Source organism: Ixodes scapularis, unplaced genomic scaffold (genome assembly GCF_016920785.2).
Source record: "Ixodes scapularis isolate PalLabHiFi unplaced genomic scaffold, ASM1692078v2 PGA_scaffold7__128_contigs__length_106722199, whole genome shotgun sequence".
Taxonomy (NCBI): Eukaryota; Metazoa; Arthropoda; class Arachnida; order Ixodida; family Ixodidae; genus Ixodes; species Ixodes scapularis.
In genome coordinates this window covers 99621222-99639190 of record NW_024609882.1, presented here as the reverse complement: position 1 = coordinate 99639190, position 17969 = coordinate 99621222, and the positions used below count along the sequence as shown (strand labels likewise).

The window sequence follows — 17969 nt, the reverse complement described above, 5'->3', positions numbered from 1 at the left end:
TTTGAGATGTGGGCTTTGGGTTGCTGGACCAGATACCCTGTCAGTGTCTCTTTGAGAAAATAGACTTTTGGAGGCCATTCTCTTAAACTCTAGAAGCGTGATAACCAGGTTTTGCACTTCTAGGACATAACCAGGCATAAAAGGACACAACTAAAAAAAAAACATTTTTGTAAATGCATGAATAGGACAGGTCTGTCACAAAAACTTTTCCTGATAAATAAACCAAATTTAGAGCCCTATCTCTGTTGCGAGGCAGACTCGGGGTTAGGAGGGACTCCGCAGCATGCTTCTACTTTGAGTGAAAGGAAGCCTGCTTGGGAATCCCTCGGATGAGTCTCTGGACCAAAATGTGATGGAAATTTTGCCAGTCTGGTGCTTTACCCCCATGTTCCAGCGGGAAAAAATTGCCCCTTGAATGGCCAAAAAAATGTTTTAGAGCACAGCTCTCAGGCGCCCGTTTCCAGCTTGAGCGGCGTCGCCGTCGACGTAACTGCGCCTGTTGCATTATGGGAATAATCCAAGCGGACGTAGCTGCGCATTGCACTATGGGAAAACTTTTCCTGCTCAATTTAGCGGAAAAATTTTCCCCACTAAATGTACGAGAAAAATTTTGTCTAAATTTCCCACTCAATGTAGGAGAAAAATTTTGTCTAAATTTCCCACTAAATTTGGCAGGAAAATTTTTCCTCTAAATTTAGCGGAAAACTTTTCCCGCTCAATTTAGCAGAAAAATTTACTCACCAAATTTACTAGAATAATTTCCCCATTAGCGGAAAAGTTTTCCCCGCTAATTTAAAAAGTTAGGAGAAAAAATAAATTTTTCCACTAAATGTGACGAGGAAATTTTTCCACTAAATTTAGTGGTAACATTTCGATGCTAAATTTAGCTAGGAGGTGGGGCATACCCTCTGCTCCTCACATTCCCCTCCTCCTCCTCAAGAGCTGCGTTCTAATGCGGCATTACTAAGAATTGTAAACCTCTTCTTTTTTTGTAAGGCTCGTTAGTATATTAGGCTCCTGAGAAAATCAGTCGTCCGCTTTAAGTCCTTAGTTTAAACTTTTTTCGCCCATTGGAGAGCAGGACAAACGAGCCCAAGTATGCGCGGGATTGTGCCACGCGGCCTTCTCCTGCGTGATAAAGCCCGTCCACCATGATCATTGAATGTCAATAGATGCGCCTGCAGACTTGGTGTGTGAAGCCAGTTAGAGCTGCACCATTTTCCAAACGGCGTCCGCTACCGATGCAGCAACTCAAGTTTGGGCTCCCAGCTAGGCCACCAAAAAGACGGTGCTGCGAGAGGTCACCCTTCGCTCGGGCAAACCTACCATAATTCGGGACTCGAGCGTGCACCGAAGCTCGTGGAAACTGCCGGGGGTTCGCCAGACGGCCGCCGTCCGGTTTGGGCTTCCCTCCGCAACGGCACTTTCAACCTTGGCTAGCATTGCCGCGCTCACGTTAGCGGACAACATTGGGAAGCTGGCGCCTGCCAGTTCGGATGCTGCGTTGGCTCATTCCTTGGTGAGGAAGACACGGTGAACATGTTAGCCAGTCTTAACGAAACAGCGCAAGGTCAATCTCAAAAGGACAAACACAGCGCTTCTGTTTGTCCTTCCGAGATTGACCTTGCGCTGTTACCTTCGATTTGATGATGCTAGCCTGCCTGGAGTGAAGCAGGTGCTAAAGGAGGGCGTGTTTGCAGTACCTGCAGCTGGCGTGCACGCTCAAGTACTACGGCTACCTGCAGTTTGCCCCCTGCCACTGCGACTACCCGCAGCCCGACACCAGGGTGCTCATCAGCGCCGGCGGCAGGGAGCTCAACTTCCGGCTGGCCCTGGCTCAGGTACGTCACACGCTGCCTGGGAGGGGCGGATGTTACACTCGCCGCACTCAGAAATACTTTCGGCAGCCCCCAATCACGGGAGGGTGCTCCCCGCTCTCTGGGAGCCCTACAAAAGGACAAAGGAAGGCTTTGGTAGCAGTCGTTTCTAGGGGTGTGCAAATACTCGGAACACACGAATTCGAAGCGAATAGCGAGTTCCCGAATAATTGGATTCGCGAATCAAATTCCTAGTATTCGGACGCTCGAGTATTCCATATATTGAGCCAAAGACGCACGGTCGGCGTGGAGCTAACAAAAGAGCTGTTTTTTCCTCCGATGTTAGCACCGTCATGTTCGACCAATCATGCGAGAAACACATCTTGGTCCTACCATTCCACAAAAATCTAACGCACAGGTTAGAAAAAAGAAAACGAATGCCACAAGCTTCTTAGCATGGAGATTTAGTCATGATTGTGACGCAATCTAACCTTGAATCACAACCGAAACATCCCGTTTGCGCTGCTTCCAGAGAGGAATTGTGGGGAGGCTGGAATTCTGCGCCATGCCTAATTCTTTTCACGAGTAAAGCCCCTCGTTTCAAATTGAAGCGCCGATGTAGAACACACTTACCACACTCGCAGAAATCGGCGACTGCAAGATCTCATATAGAAAGCCACAAAAAATTACGCCAACGAAACCAGCCGACTTCACTTCTTTGTTCTTTCGGAACTGCAACCTGCAAATTCTCATTCGGAATGAAATGGAAGGAAAAAATAGTGTGCCTAGATTTGAGAAGGTTTCCAACCGTTTGATAACCACGTTTGAATTACAAACTGCGAGAAGGGGACGAAAGCGTCGACAAGTTAGTCGTCGTCGCTCTTCTGTTTGCTTGCCTTCTTTGCACGCAACAACACAACGCATGCACACTTACGACCAATCTGCACTGAAGCCGTCTCCCCTGTTTCAGCTTTCCTTGCTCCCTCTTTGAAATCTAGGCTCTCTAAGACGGAGGAACCGATGCATAGCGGCAGTTGGACGGTGACTTGCGCCACCTAACCATGTTTTTTTTCTTACTTCAGATTATATTGTTTAAGCCTGTTTGCTGAGATTAAACAGCTATCTGTTTATATATATATATATATGTATAATATATATATATATAAATAAATAATATTAAAACGCCAGGTGCCCTTCTTTTCCCTCCCTTAAAATTGAGACCACATATTGCAAAATGCCCCTTTTCTGAGATATATAAATATTAAAAAAAGGACATGTCGCGGTGTTAAGTCATGCTTTTAACGAGAAAAAAAGGCACGCGTGGCTGTAACTGGGGTCTTTGTGACGTTAAGGGTAGATAGATTATGTTTGCTCCATAAAATTGGATCTTTAGTGCCCAACATCCATCAGCAGCTGTTTTTTTTTTTCTTCACGAGAACTTGTATACATTTGAGCTTTTGTTCCTTAGAGATCCATATTCCATACCTGCCAACTCTCCCGAATCATCTGGGAGCCTTCCGAATCTTGATAGCATCTCCCAATTGTACGGATGCGACCTCAAAACTCCCGAAGAATGGCCACTCTAGGTTTATTTTTACTTTTTTATGACACCCGCCCTATTGCTAAAATCATCACGCACGTGTCAGTGCGAGTTACTTGAGAGTAGGTTTAGGTTACTCCAGCGGGTTACCTCATGAAAACTCAGAGCAGCCGCATAAAATGAGGGTAGATTTTCAAACGCCAAGGTACGAAACCTCTACTTCTGAGGAAGTTTGAGCGTATTTCGAACACGGCTTTATATGATCATGGGTGCACTAGGCTTCAGTTGGCTTTGTCAGGTCGTCGAGTGAGGTGCGGAACACCGAACTGTTCTTAGTGTTTCCCCGAGTTTAGTTGGAACAATCAGTGGCGCTTTCAAAAGCCAGGAAGTACTTGCAAGTATTTCTGAGATAATAGGCGACTGAGCTTCCATGCTTTTGTCGCTTCACAGAAAGTTGACAAGTATGGATTCTGTATCATGTGCGGCTGTGATGTGTAAGCGTTTTGCACGGTGGCAAGTTTGACATCAAGACACACATTGCTTCACGAAAGCATCAGAACCACGTTTGTGCCGTAGAAGGGCACCATTGGCAGTTGTTCCGAGCTGAGTGCCTCTTCACGTGGTTTCTTTGTCAAACTAAAAAGAAAATTATTGTTTTGACCCCCCCCCTTGTGCACGGCGGTCTCCCGAATTTTTATGTTGCTAGGTTGGCAGGTAGGATATACTGCCCCAGGCACATACTTTGCACATATAATAATCTCATTCGCAGCTCACTTTGAAAAATCTCTACAAATAAAATCACTATTCGATTTGGTATTCTATTCGAGAACTACTATTCGGTATTCAGACACAACTAGTCTTTTCTGATGTATTCTTCTCCACCGAATCAACCAAAAGGGACCTTCCGTCTTCCATTAGACCCCACGTGTAAAAGGGCGCCCCTAGTGCCAACTGGGACAGGCTGCCATGTTTAGGTCGCTATAGCAGACGCCACAATGTTGTTGTTGCCCGGCATTTCACATTCGCCGATGTGTAGTGTCAGCTGGCCACGCCTGATGGCCAGAATGAGCTAGGTGAGCGATGTCAGGAACTGCTCATACAGAATTGGGGCATGAGGACGCGGGACGGTTCTAGCTGTTCTCTACTGGACTTGAAGGAAACAAGAAACCGCGATGCGTATGTACAGGGTGTCCCCGAAAAAAATTTACGGGGTTTTTTTCACCTCAAAAATAAACTTCGCATCGCCGAAGGTTTGCCCGAAGGTAGCGCTAGAGGTTTGAGCTAGATGCCAATGTTTCAGCGCAAACCAATATTTTATTTAAAAGATAGAAATGACTACTTGAAAATGTCAATAGAAAAATGGTAGATGACGGAGCTCTCGAATGCATGGTGCTCTATGGCGGTAGAAACCGAAAGTGGGCAAAAGTGAGCCCCATTTTCTTATGGAAATTTTCGGAAAATCCCTTATAACGACGAAAATAATTTAATGACGAAAATAAGGACAAGCAGAAATCTCCAAACGCAGCTAGTTAACTGGTGCGCGACCGAAAAAAATCTGCCTGGTCCTGGTATCGAACCAGGAACCTCTCCATTTTTAGTGGAGAGGTCCCTGGATCTCTCCACCGGAAATGGACCCCTTCATTTCCAGTAGAGAGGTCCCTGATTCAAAACCAGGACCAGAAAATTTTTTTCAGTCGCGCACCAGTTGTCGCGATCAGGACGACCAGACGGTCACAATGAGACAGCAACCGAGGTGGCCAAGGAGGGATCAAGAGAGCTGCACACCCAGTGACTGCCGAACAAAAAGGAATTTCATTTGCCCGCTGCTCCCGGGAAGAAAACAATAATACCGCCGTGTGGAACGGTGGCGCCATCTGTTAGATGGGCACAACACTACATCCCTCTTTCGTAGGGTCTTCTGTAGCCAAACCTCGAGCTTATAACTTGAGCCTCTTTAGTGGCTCAACTTGCCACCCATAACGGGGGCCCGAACACCTTGAGCAGTCCCAGAGGTGCTAGGCACATCCGACGAGTCAGGAGTCAGAACGTTGGCTTGTGGCGCAGCTACGGGGCTTGACTGACCAGGTGCGGCTGGCAGTGGATGGCTCCAGATGCTTTCGGTTGCATTGCACAACCCCACTAGGCGCCTCGATGACGTAGGAATGGGGTCGCTGTGCCTGGTCTTGCCGCACACGAAATGTCCTGGACCCAAGCGTCCTCGCCTGCTTCCAAGTCGTTCCTTTGACGACTTCGCACCACCTTGTCTCGGCGTCTGACGACCTTTGGCGATGGCCACTTGGGAGCGAGTGATCTGGTGACCCCTGGAAGCCAAGTCTGTAGGCACCGCCCCATCAGCAGTTCCGAGGGGCTGTAGGCAGTCACGCCAGGGGAGTCACGATAGACCAGCAAGGCCATGTGCTGGTCGTCCGACTTGACAGAACTCCTTGAGCGTCCGGACCATGTGCTCCGCTTCCCCGTTTGCTTGGGTACCTCAGGCTGCTTGTCTAATGTGCGAACCCAAAGGAACCAAACTCTGTCCAAAAAAAATGTGGACCGTTGTCTAATACCACAGGGTCCGGGATTCCAAAACAAGTGAAGGAGCTCTTCATAGCGGTAATGACAGAACTTGATGTCGTAGACAAAAGGCTCACCACTTCCGGGAAGTGAGAGTAAGTAGTCCACAAATGACGACATAGTGCAGTCCCTTCAGTTCAAACAGGTCCACCCCGACTCGCTGCCACGGATGGTCTGGAGTGGGAGTTCCGACAAGACAGGCCTAGCGTCTCAAAAATGCGACGTGCTTCTTTGTAACCCATTGTGTAGAGCAGCGTGTGCACCTGAACTTCCCCGGACGCTTGGTGCAGGCCCGACGGAAAACTTTAATAGTCGAACTGAAGAATCCAGTGTAGCCACTTGTCCGGGTTAGGGAAGTTGAACTTAGGCAGCGGAGCCAGGCCCACACTTGGAAAGGTGACGGCGACAGGGAGGACGCCAGACTCTCGTGCCCCCTCAACTTTCGCCATGGCGGAACGCAGAAGCAGAGGTGGTCACCACGTTGGCGATGAATGTGATACGAGGTTGCGTGATGGTGTGAAGCAGCGCAATGGCGAAGCAGCATGAAGGCGGCTTGAGGCTTGAGGCTGTTGAACCCTGGGAAGCCTAGCATGGAAGGCGGCCCACGCTAGGCCATTCCAGTTCTGACACCATGTCGCGACCAGGCCGACCAGACGGTCACGATAAGACAGCACTCGAGGTGGCCGAGGAGGGATCAAGAGAGCTGCACACCCAGTGACTTCCAAACAAAAAGGGATTTTATTTTCCTGCTGCTCTCGGGAAGAAAACAATAATACCGTCGTGGTGCAATCTGTTCGATGGGCACAACACTACACCAGTCACCTAGCTGTGTTGGAGATTTTTACAGCGGAGCTGTTAAGGGCTAGGTTTCCCAGGATCGCATCCGGTACTAAACAAAGGTCGACACCAAACTCAGGACAGGTACCGCCATCTATGAGCGACAGCGGCAACCACACGACCGGCTTGCCGGCCTCGCTCATAGACGGCAACCTCCAGCCTTTCCACTCTGCTTTTCACCAGAGTGGGAAGGCTGAATTTCTCTAGGCGTCGTCCTAGATGTCGTCCTCGAGATTGTCCTAGAAGTCGTCCTTGAGGTCATCCGAAACATAGTTCTTGGGGTTGGCTTAGGCGTCGTCTCGGAGGTTGTCCTAGGTGTCGTTCTTGAAGTCGTCCTAGATGTCGTTCTTGAGGTCGTTGAAAAGTTTACCATTTTTTTTTTCGGTGAATAAGGAAGAAACACCATCGGACACCGGATCTGATGATCCTTTTAACTGGGATATTTGTGATCACTCAAAGAATAACGACACATATACAGTGTACGCTCATTATAACAGACCTTGATTTTGACCAAGATTTCAGTCTGGTGTAAAAGGAGTATGTTGTATGCAGGTATGAAGTCGAGTCAATGGTGCGTAAAAGAAAACCAGCCAACTTCACAAATCTGTATGTTATACCCAAATGTCTGTTGTAACCAGGTGTGTTATAACGAGCTTAGACTGTACATACGTGGTCTTCGCTACAACTTCCGCCTGGACAGACCTCAAAATCACAGAATTCGCGGGCGTAATCTTCAGCGCACTTCTTTTTCCTCCCCATTCTGATGATGTGACCATCTAAGGTGATGACCGTACAAAAACAAGCAAAATCGCAAAAAAAAAAAAAACTATTGTATACCGTATTTACTCGCAGAATGAACGCACTTTTTTCCCGAAAAATCGATGCAAAGTTAGGGGGGGCGTTCATTACGCGAAGTAAAAATTTTGTGTCCGTATTTACTCGCATAATGAACGGACCTTTTATCCTGAAAAATCGAAATAACATCTTATCTCTTTGCGCGCGGCGCCCGACCCCGTAACCAAACTAAACTGTGCAAAAAAAAACTTGTTTTCTTTTTCTCTTAGTTCCTTTTTTTTTTTTTTTGCCGCCTTTCGCAAGCTGTTTTGTTTGCTTAGGCGAAGGCTCTCCGCTTATCTTTCTTGCGCGCGGCGCGCGACCCCCCCGTAACCAAACTGCGCTGTGCAAAAAAAAAAAGAAAAGAAAAAGCTCCTCCTTTTCTTCTGTTTTTTTTTTTCAGTTCCGTGTTTTTTTTTTTTTTTTTGCCGCCTTTCGCAAGCTGTTTTGTTTGCTTAGAGGGCTTCTCCGCTCCTCTTTCTTGCCTCCTTGCGCGCGGAGCGCGACCCCCCGTAACTCTGCCCGTAACCAAACTGCGCTGTGCGAAAAAAAAAAAAATTGTTTTTGTTTTTTGTTAGTTTTGTGGGCTTTTTTTTTCTTTGTGCCGCCTTTCGCAAGCTGAGTGGTTGTTTGGGCGAGTTGGTTTGACATCTTATACAATCTTGTGCGCAACAAAGACGAGGACAAAAGCAGAGAAGAGGACACAACAAGGCGCAGAAGAGGACACAACAAGGCGCTTTGTGCGCCTTGTTGTGTCCTCTTCTCTGCTTTTGTCCTCGTCTTTGTTGCGCACAAGATTGTATAAGATTTCGCAAGCTGTTTCGTTCGCTTAGAGCGTTTCTCCGCTTCTCTTTCTTATCTCCTTGCGCGCGGCGGCGCGCGAACCCAAAGTCCAGACCTGCGCTGTGCAAAAAAAAAAAAAAAAAGCACCTCTCCATGTTTTTTTTTTTCTTGCTTCCGTTGGATCTTCGCGAATTTTTTTTAACGCCTTTTGCAAGGCGTTTTGTTCGCCCATGCTGCCCATGCATTCGCGACCTCGCTGCACCAGGATAAAAATGTTCGTTCATTTCGCGCGCGTGGGGAGAGGGGGTCAAAATTTTGACGTCCGAGTTGGGGGTGCGTTTATTACGCGAGTGAAAAAAAAAGTCAAAATTTTGAGAGCCGACTTGGGGGGTGCGTTCATTACGCGAGTGCGTTCATTGTGCGAGTAAATACGGTATATGTTTTTAATTACAGGGAAGTTTGAGAGAGGCTGTCAAGAAAGGTATTAACAGCTTTTGTTGATGTCCTCTGAAGTGCATGAAGTGAAAAACCACATACTAGCCCACATGAAAGATGTGGTTGTGTTGTCCCTGTTTTAATTGTTTATTCTTTCTTCATCCATGACTTTAACCAACACGCTCTTCTACCAAGCATAGCCCACATCCAATCTTCTTTTTTAGGACCGGGAACCTGACACACTCGGCCCGATCACAGAAAGGACAGAGATGTGAAGGCCAATTTAAGACCTCTTTTGTTGCATGTTGAACTTTGGAAGAGGGCAATCACGAAGACGTCACACCATGTCGAACCTTGCAAAGCCCTCTCTCCCTCTCCCCCCCCCCCCCCCCCCCCTGTCCCACCCACCTCGATGCAGCCCTAAGAAACTGACCTGTTTCGGTTAAAACCGATGGATTCGGCAAACTTTTATAGGTTTAAACCGAAAACTCTGAACCCTCCTTATAAACTTGGAATAAAATACTGGTTGTTGCTGAAACTTTGGCATCTGGTTGTGACCTCTAGCTCTACCTTTTTAGCGGAGAATGAGCGTTTGGCCATGCATAGTTTATTTTTGTAATGAAAAAACTCTATAAAATTTTTTTTTAAACGCCTCGTACATTAGTGTGATGACATAAAACATGGTGCGAGAAGTAGAGGAACTACAAACTTTCCCCACGTATGAGCAGGTAACTTTGCTGCATATAACACAGTAAGGGGTGCACCCCAGAAACTGATGGCGGCGGCGCTCAGGATGAGGCAGAGAGCTGTGTGTGGCAAAATATCATGAAATGACGACACAAAGTTCCGATGCAACGGCGCAATAGGGTTCAGCTCATTGTGGAGGAAGCTGACAAAACATGGCGATTTGCTATCCCAAAGTGCCATTTGGGGGGGTGCATTTGTAAAAAGAGTCTATTGGGGCGTCAGCCATTGCACATTTTTCCTTTTCTCGGCAGCGGCTGGCGTACCGGCGTACCCTCAAAGGCCCCAGTCCCGCTCGATTTTGTGTTGGCCGCCAGTCGTGACATCCCGCACGTTGCGATTGGCTGCCCAGAGGCTCGGGAGTCTGAGCCGCCATTTGCAGCTCAGACTCCCGACACAAGCGCTCGAATGGGCCGATATCACCGAGCATTTGGCACACGCGTGACGCTCCCGGAAGCTTCGTTTGCGGGAGGTAGGTGACGGTGCGCAAGACGGTTCGCGCCGTCTCGTGGTCTGCGGCACCGCGGAGGGGCTGTCGCGCGTGCAGAAAGACCCTCCTAAGCATTGTGAAACTGGCCAGCGAGATGGGTCTTCTCTCGTAGCATGGTATAAAGGACTGCCAGAACCCCGCTAGAAACGACGGGAGTGCCTTTGATATGGAGAGAGCCCGGCTCTTGTTGGAGATCTGGGGGCAGGGGGGGAGCGGGGCCTGAGCTCGAGTTCCTTCCCCCAGGACCAGGTGAAGGAGGTCAGCTTCCGAGTGACGAGGATACGCTGCTGGAGGATCACCACCGCCGTGAGTACCTTCCTGGGCACTGCAGCCGCCTCTCTCGTGACATGCAACGCAGGTTGGAAAAGGGATTTAGAATCTAAATTTTTCAGTTTCTGAGGCTCAGAATTGCGGATCAAAAGCAGTTCATTACTGCTATAGATTACCCGACCAAGTACAGTCATCAAATTGCCGTAATTTCATTATTACCCGAGCATGTGAGCGACAGAAAACTGTCAATCTGGCTGATGCAAGAAGCACTTGTGCTGGGAGAGTTCTAGTGAGCTTTTAGAGATGGGTTATGTCTTTGTTCCTTTGCAGGTGGGAGAGGAGGTGAACGGAGAGGGGCACACCCAGCAGAGGCTGGAGCTCTCCTTTGAGTACCTCATGAGCAAGAACAAGCTCCAGTGGGTCACTGTGGTCAGCAGCCAGGTGACCGGATCTCTCCTGCAGTCGAGAGGGGCATTTTCTTTATACATTTTATGTTGGTTCAAGGGAAGCTCCTCTCACGTCTTTCCAGCAGAGCCAACGATGGAGGCGACCTTTGTCGTTTGTCCTGCTAAAGGGCAGGGACCAGCTTCCCCTGAACCCTGTCACCAACTAAAGGGAGCTCAATGCACACACTTAGAGTAAACCCCCGTTAACTCAAACACAGATATCTCGAAAGATCGGCTAAGTCTTATCTTTTTTTGGCTTTGCAAAATTCATCCCCATAGGCACCATGTATTCTGACATTGCTTATCTCGAAAAGTTTCCAAAATGGCCATCAATGAATACCTCAAAACCTTGTATGCAAAAAAAAAAAACAAAAAATGCTTGAAAGGATTAAAGCTAAAGAAGAAAGCTTATCTCCATTGCGGACAAAGCGGCTGCAACCTAAAAATAACCCTAACAAAAAAAACGGCTGTTAAAGAAAAAAAAGAAAAGAAGGAAGCGTTGCGGACGCACCGCCTCCGTCTCGTTTCGACAATGTTATTGCAGTGGCAGTGTCGTCTGTTTGCTTTCTGCCACATCGTAACCACCGCAAAGATGGCAGAGGCGAGGCAGCACAGATTGTTGACCTTGGAGTGGAAAGTGGCCCTCGTCTAAGAAGTTGAAAAAGGGGGTCGGACAAAGTCAAGCATCGCCAAGGAATTCAGCCTTCCTTTGTCAACACTCTCGACAATCGTCAAGAACAAGGACAAAGTCTTGGAAGGATTTCAGCAAACCTTTTAGAGCAAAAGGTTTGCTCCTTCGTCGGGAGGCAGCGTGACTCCTGACATCCAATCAGCGGTTTCGCAATGGCTACAGAATGTCCGCGCGGCCAACCTTGCAGTGAGTGGCCCAGTGATAATGGAGAGGCAGACGCCCTGGTCCCGCAAATAGGCAAACTTCAGCTGCAGCAAGGGCTGGTTCGATTGATTCAAGAAGTGAAACAATGTGGCGTCCATGCAAAGAGTGGCTGATGATAACCGGCTCAACCACCGACTCGTTGAGCTGCATAAGGATTACCGCGACAAGGACATCTTTAATCTAGGTGAAGCCACCCTTTAAGATGGTACCCAGGCGCACCTTTACACCAAAAGGACAAGCATGCACAGGTGCCAAGCAGTGCAAGGACAGGATCACGATACTTTTCGGAGCCAAAGCTACAGGTGAAGCGAAGCTGCCTCTCCGCTTTTCGGCAAAGCCAAGAAACCCGCGTGCTTCCGCCAAGCTCGCTTGCCAAAGGAGGTGATCTACCAATCTAACAAGACCGCCTGGATGACAGCGGCGCTCTTTGAGGAATATGTGCGTGCACTGGATCGCAAACTGGCAAAAGAAAAGCGCAAAGTACTTTTTTTTGTCGACGATTGCTCAGGACATGGGAGAATTGGCAACCTCAAGGCGATACAGTTGGAGTTGCTGCTCCCGAACATGACCTCTGTTTTCCAGCCAATGGATCGAGGAGTGATCGAAATAAGTCGAAAGCTGTATAGAAAAACATTCAGCCTTTCCAATCTGGCGAAGAAGGAAGACCAGCAGAGCTGTTCAATGGAAAGTAATGGCTGGCCACAAGTCGGCAAATCAGAGCGCAGAGCCGTATATGGGAAGAGTTTGGCCAGTCTATGATCTCGCCGCCGTAACGCCAGTCAGCCCGCGGCGCAGAGCGAGAGTCGTGACTGCTTGCGCATGAAGGCACACGCATGAACTCCCGGCTGCTCTCAGCTGAGCGGGGAGGGCCGCCATTTTCATTCATTCGCCCGGCGGAATGCATGGGATCGACATCAGAATTTCGGTTTTCTCTTTTTATTGGGCAAGCTCTGGCAAGAAAATGATTTAGTGTTAAACATTTTAGTGAAAAACCCTAGACTGAGGTATTGACAGACGACAACAAAGAAGAGAAGGAGAGACGTTCTCCTTCTCTTTTTGTCGTCGTCTGTCAATACCTCCGTCTCGGGTTTTCCGCTAAAATGTTTGATATACACCAGCTCACCTGCACCCTTACGTTCTGCTCACATAGTGTTATTCCTCGGTGGCTTAAAGAGCTAATGAGTAAAGTTTCTCTACGTTTGAACGCAAACTTTTATTCAGGCGAAAAAAAAATAAGCCCGTAGCAGACGACACGTAGCCTCCACAGTGCTCAGTGCGCTGACAGCATTGCGTCAAAATGGTGGTCGTCTCCGCTTTGCTGCCTTCTTTCTCTCTCGCTCCTTTGGCGCTCTCCCTTTCCTTCACTTTTCTGCTCTCCAGTGCCTTTGTCGCCACACCCACTGGCCAGACTCTCCCCATATACAGCTGTGCCAGAGTGGAAAGGCTGCCGCCATCTACGAGCGACGGCGGCAACCAGATACGTGGCTTGCCGCCGTCGCTCATAGATGGCGGTAGGTGTCCAGGGTTCGGTGTCTTCACTTCTTTGCGGAGGACACGATCCTGGGGAAACTAGCCCTTAACAGCTCCACTGTAAAAGCCTCCTCTGACAGATTTTGTTGTCCTACAAGACCGGAAAAGGGTACAAAGTCGACCTCCTAGGCGCGGTTCACCTGATCAAGCACTCCTGGAAACAAGTCATGCCAACATCGATTGCAAACTGCCTCAGGCATGCAGGGTTCTCTCGCACCCCGCTAGAGACACGGGCCATGCGGGAGTCCAGTGACTTGGATGAACTCTGTGACAAAGTCTTACTGGTTGTGCGGACAACGGAGTGGACGACAACGTCGACCTTGAGGAGTATGCTTCGTACGAGAGAGGTGTCCCAGTGACCGGCGACATGACCGATGCTGAAATTATCCGGGCAGCTTTGGGCAACGTGGACGACAAAGAGGAGGACGATGAACCACCTCGAGAGATTTTGACGTCGGCCGAGACGTGGAACATGCTGCGTCTACTCCAGAACAAGGTTGAGTGCAGCAACAGTGAGTGATGCGTTCCTTGAAAATGCTTCAAGATGCTCTTGTGGCCCCAAACGCGAAGCAAACGGATATTGCGAAGTTTTCCAGTGCCCAGTAAGTGAGTGGGAGAAATAAAATGTGTAGCCGTGCAGTTACCTGCTTCCCGATTTTATTGCAAACGTGCATCGCAACACCTCACAGCTCCGTGACGCTCGCATTGCAAGTACCGGGTACGCTTGTTTCTAATTAATTTTCTCTCGTTGTAGTAAGTGATTTCTTGCTAGAAAAGTGAGCTGTGATTGGTACGATTCTCGGAAGCGCTAGAATTTCTAAATTCATGGTCGGTACTTTGGAAATTTCAGTACACTGCTTATCTCGAATATTTTGCTTTTCTCGAAATTTTGCCGGTTTTTAGGACTTTGAGTTAAGGGGGGTTTACTGTACTTCTCTAAAATGTTTTTTTTTTGGGGGGGGGGGGGGGGGGCAGTGTATAAAATTGCTTTTGCATTCTAGGGACCTTTTTAACACATATATTTTTTGGGGGGAGGGGGAGCTTGATGCATTGTCTTATTTCTTAAGGCCCGTTCACACTCTTGCGACCTCTTAAACCTGGGTTCCTTAAAACTTGTTAAACCAGAAAACACACTGGCGCCATCTATTGGGAAGCAGTGTAAACTCGGCGGTCCGGCATATTTTTTTTTATTTCTCGAGAATTATCCTTTCTTTCTTGGCTCGAAAAACTTTTGTCAATGTTATAAACGAGCCTTTCTATGGGTATTACGCACATTTGACCTCGGAAATCCCGCAAAACCTTCGATCTTGTGAAATGCAGTTCCAGGGTCACCGCATAGATGGCGCCACAATGCCAGTTTGTTCCCTCATTTTAAAAACATTTAACAAGTTTTAAGAGAACTCGTCTCTCTCAGTCGTACTCGGTCGCACTCGGTCGCAAGAGTGTGAACGGGCCTTTATACAAATTATCTAAAAATTGCTTTTTCCTAATCCTAGGGAGCTCAGTGCTGCCTTATGTCTTCCTTCATTTGTTGTAAAAAAATTGCCTTTTGTGCATTTTAGTGAGCTCAATGCACCGAATTATTTCTTCTCGAAACCGTTTGTAACAACAGGGCCTTGAAATCCTGGTTATTTTGTAGTCCTTGAAAATGACTTGAATCTTGTAATTAGTTCTGTAATCAGGGATGGTTCCTATTCTTTGTTTCATAAGTGTATTGCATTTGTTGGTACTGTGTCGATCGTTTTTGCTCGGCGTATAATTGAGTAGGATAACAGGACGGGCAGTGTTTTGGGGTGGGCATTTGTTTACAGTAGTCCATGTTCCAAGTGGAGTATGACGCGGATGGAGCGGTCTTAGAAGGGGCAACATGGCGGTCTCTGGGTGCAGGCGATCCTGCTGAGCGTCTGCCTCCAGGGCATGGTGGGGGAGCTGCTGCTGAAGAAGCAAGGCGCCAGCCGTCCCGGCCAACCTGGTGGGCTCTCGCACCCCAAGGCCGGCCGCAGGGGCTCGTGGAGCTTTCTGCGCAGAGACGGCAGCGGCTACCAGATCTCGGTCAGCCGCTCCGCCTCCAGCGACGGCATCGTCCGGGACGCCGTGAGTCTCCCACCGCAGCTCTGTGCTGGCTCCGCATTTATGCTATAGATTCTGGGTAGATTCTGGTTGGCTTTGCACTACCGTACAGGTCAGGGGCGGCCAGAAAAAGCCATGACGAGGAAGCATCTTAGACGAATAACCGCAGCAAAAAGGCGGCATGACAGCTTTTACAGCGGAGCTGTTAAGGGCTACGTTCCCCAGAATCGTGTCCGGTATGTCGACACAAACCTACCTGGACAGCTACCGCCATCTATAAGCAACGGCGGCAAGCACACAACCAGTATGGTTTCCGCCGTCGCTCGTAGATGGCACCAACCTTTCCAGCTCTAATAGAAGGGTGGATAGTGGCGCGCTGGTGGGAATTCATCGTAAGAAACAGCGCAAAAACCAGGCGACGACGAAGAAGAAGCACACATAACGAGCGCAGCGCTCGTCACATTTGTTTCTTCGTCCTCGTCTGTTTTGCGTGCTGTTTCCTACGCTCTTATCAGTTTCAGTTTGAACTCACGATGGGTTGGCCGCGTGAACTTTCTTCGGGGAAAGAAGACCGGGTGCGGAAGGAGCGGCGACGTACGCAGCAGCGTGAATGGGTCCGCAACCGCCACCAAGTTGCTGTCACCTAGACTTTCATTGCGTCCAGCGCTTCAGATCCCCTTCCCAAAGAGCACATCGCTCGCCTGGAAAGCTGCCGCCGAGAACAGAACCAGCGATGTAAAGGGTGCCGGCGGGCCAACGCCACGGACGACGATCGTGCCACGGAGACGAAGCGCAAGCGTGAGGCCCGGCGACGACTGCACTCCACACCGGCTGAACAGCTCCCGGGTGCGACGGCAAGGTTCCGGAGGGAGTTCGTGGAGAACCTGTTTGGCACGTGCGCCGTGTGCGACCGACTCTGGTTCGCCGGAAACGTATCCACGATTGGCGTTGTGTCGGACAAGAAGAAGCAAGAATCGGGCGCGTGCGCGTTGCAGCAGTGTATCGAGTACAGCTCCGCTGGTCTTCCTTCTTCACAAGAGTGGAAAGGCTGAATGTTTTTTTCCTACTACTCGCCAGTCACGGGGAATTCCACTCATAAAATGATTGCTCATTATGTTCCTTCATTGCACATCATTTGTGAATCAAGCACCCTGTTGTTTAGCTCGAACGATGTCCGTGGGTGTTTACCCGTCGGGGTCGCACGCCCTTTTGATTTGACCACCCTCATTGTTGAGAACAGTGCCTTGCAAGAATACATTGATGCGAACACCGACACAAGTTTCTGGCTGGCCAGCTTGACGTGGGAATACATCCTGCAGCTGCAACCCCACACTTTGCCCATTCGCAGCCCTTGGTTTCCTTGGAGTTGCACTTTGAGTGCTCCCACATCTCGTGCAATGTCTTCCTGCCTGAGCAGTCTCCTCTCGGCACGTCAGTCGCAAGAGGACGTTTCTGGCACATCTTTAGGCTGAAAATCTTTCCCAAGATATTTTTTGAGCTAAGGACTAGTCAAATCAAAGTTGGGGAGGGTAGTACGCTTATCGGGGAGCCACAAGTCCAACTTGGACCTGCTGGAGGGACAACTCTAGTAGAGATCTTGTGTAGATTGCAGTCTAGTTACCTTTAGCACAAACTCCGTTGGGAAAATGGCGGCCGACAGAGTTTTCAAATACATGGGGCTCTATAGCATCAAAAACCGAAAACAGGCAAAAATGGGCTCCATTTTCCTATTAAAATTTTCAGAAAATCACTTATAACTTTTGAATACGGCATCGGATCGGGCTGAAACTTTGGCATCTGGTAGTGACCTCTAGCGCTACCTTTGGGCTGAGAATGAGTGTTTGGCGATGCCTAGTTTATTTTTGCGGTAAAAACAAACCCTGCAAATTTTTTTTTTGTGCCACCCTGTGGATGCTGAACGTGTCCTGTTGGTTACCTTTCACTTTGTCCTCGTCTTTGCTTTGTTTTGTTTTTAATTATGATGTACATTTTGCGTAATTTTCGGTATGTTTCCTCATAGATCATGGTATGGGTTCTGTGTAGACTATGTTATGATTTACATGTAGATGGTACAGGTTTTGTATAGGTTACAGTATAGGTTCTTTGCAGGTTATGGTATAGGTCCTGTGTAGATTATGGCAAGAGAAGAGTATGCCTACGAATGATATAAGTAGCACGAAGGACAGATTTGAGTACAGGTGCCTACTTTGCCACCGCAAGCTTTTTAGGGGTGTCGTATCTCTGCCAAACTTTTCACAAAGTGTTGTAGCCGTACCAACTTTATGTCAGCATCAATTTTTGAAAGCATCAACTTATGCTTCTGAATTGACATCCTTGCGACACGGTAACTTTGCAGTGAAGGGGAGGAAGAAAGAACCGCATGACAAATGCCTCGGTATTTTGTCAACTTGATATCTTATCACTATGTTAGAATAAGTTGCTCCAACAAAGTGGCAGTCAAATTTTGCATAATCTTAGTTCTCACGATGGATTGCTTTCAGTGTGGGTTTTGAGGTCGGGGTTAACGCGAGATAAATATCTGGTTGGCTATGAAATGTTTGGCTACTTATGGTTTCTGCTTGTGACGACACTATTGTAAGTATGTATCCGTTGCAAACAAAGTGTTCAATGGTGCCTGTAAAGAGCACTAAAAGCTCAGACTCATTGCATTCTTAAACTGACACCATGAGAGTGGACAGTCTAA

General features: G+C 48.3%; 1 protein-coding gene across 1 annotated transcript in view; it reads left to right on the top strand.

Annotated features, from left to right (window-relative positions):
- LOC121833096 (sorting nexin-17-like) overlaps positions 1-17969 on the top strand; it is a 56227-nt gene that overhangs the window by 31546 nt on the left and 6712 nt on the right. Inside the window, exons 5-8 of the mRNA XM_042286172.1 lie at positions 1701-1841; positions 10298-10360; positions 10655-10765; positions 15083-15289. Coding sequence (XP_042142106.1) covers positions 1701-1841; positions 10298-10360; positions 10655-10765; positions 15083-15289 — 522 coding nt within the window. The remainder of the gene's footprint in view (positions 1-1700; positions 1842-10297; positions 10361-10654; positions 10766-15082; positions 15290-17969) is intronic.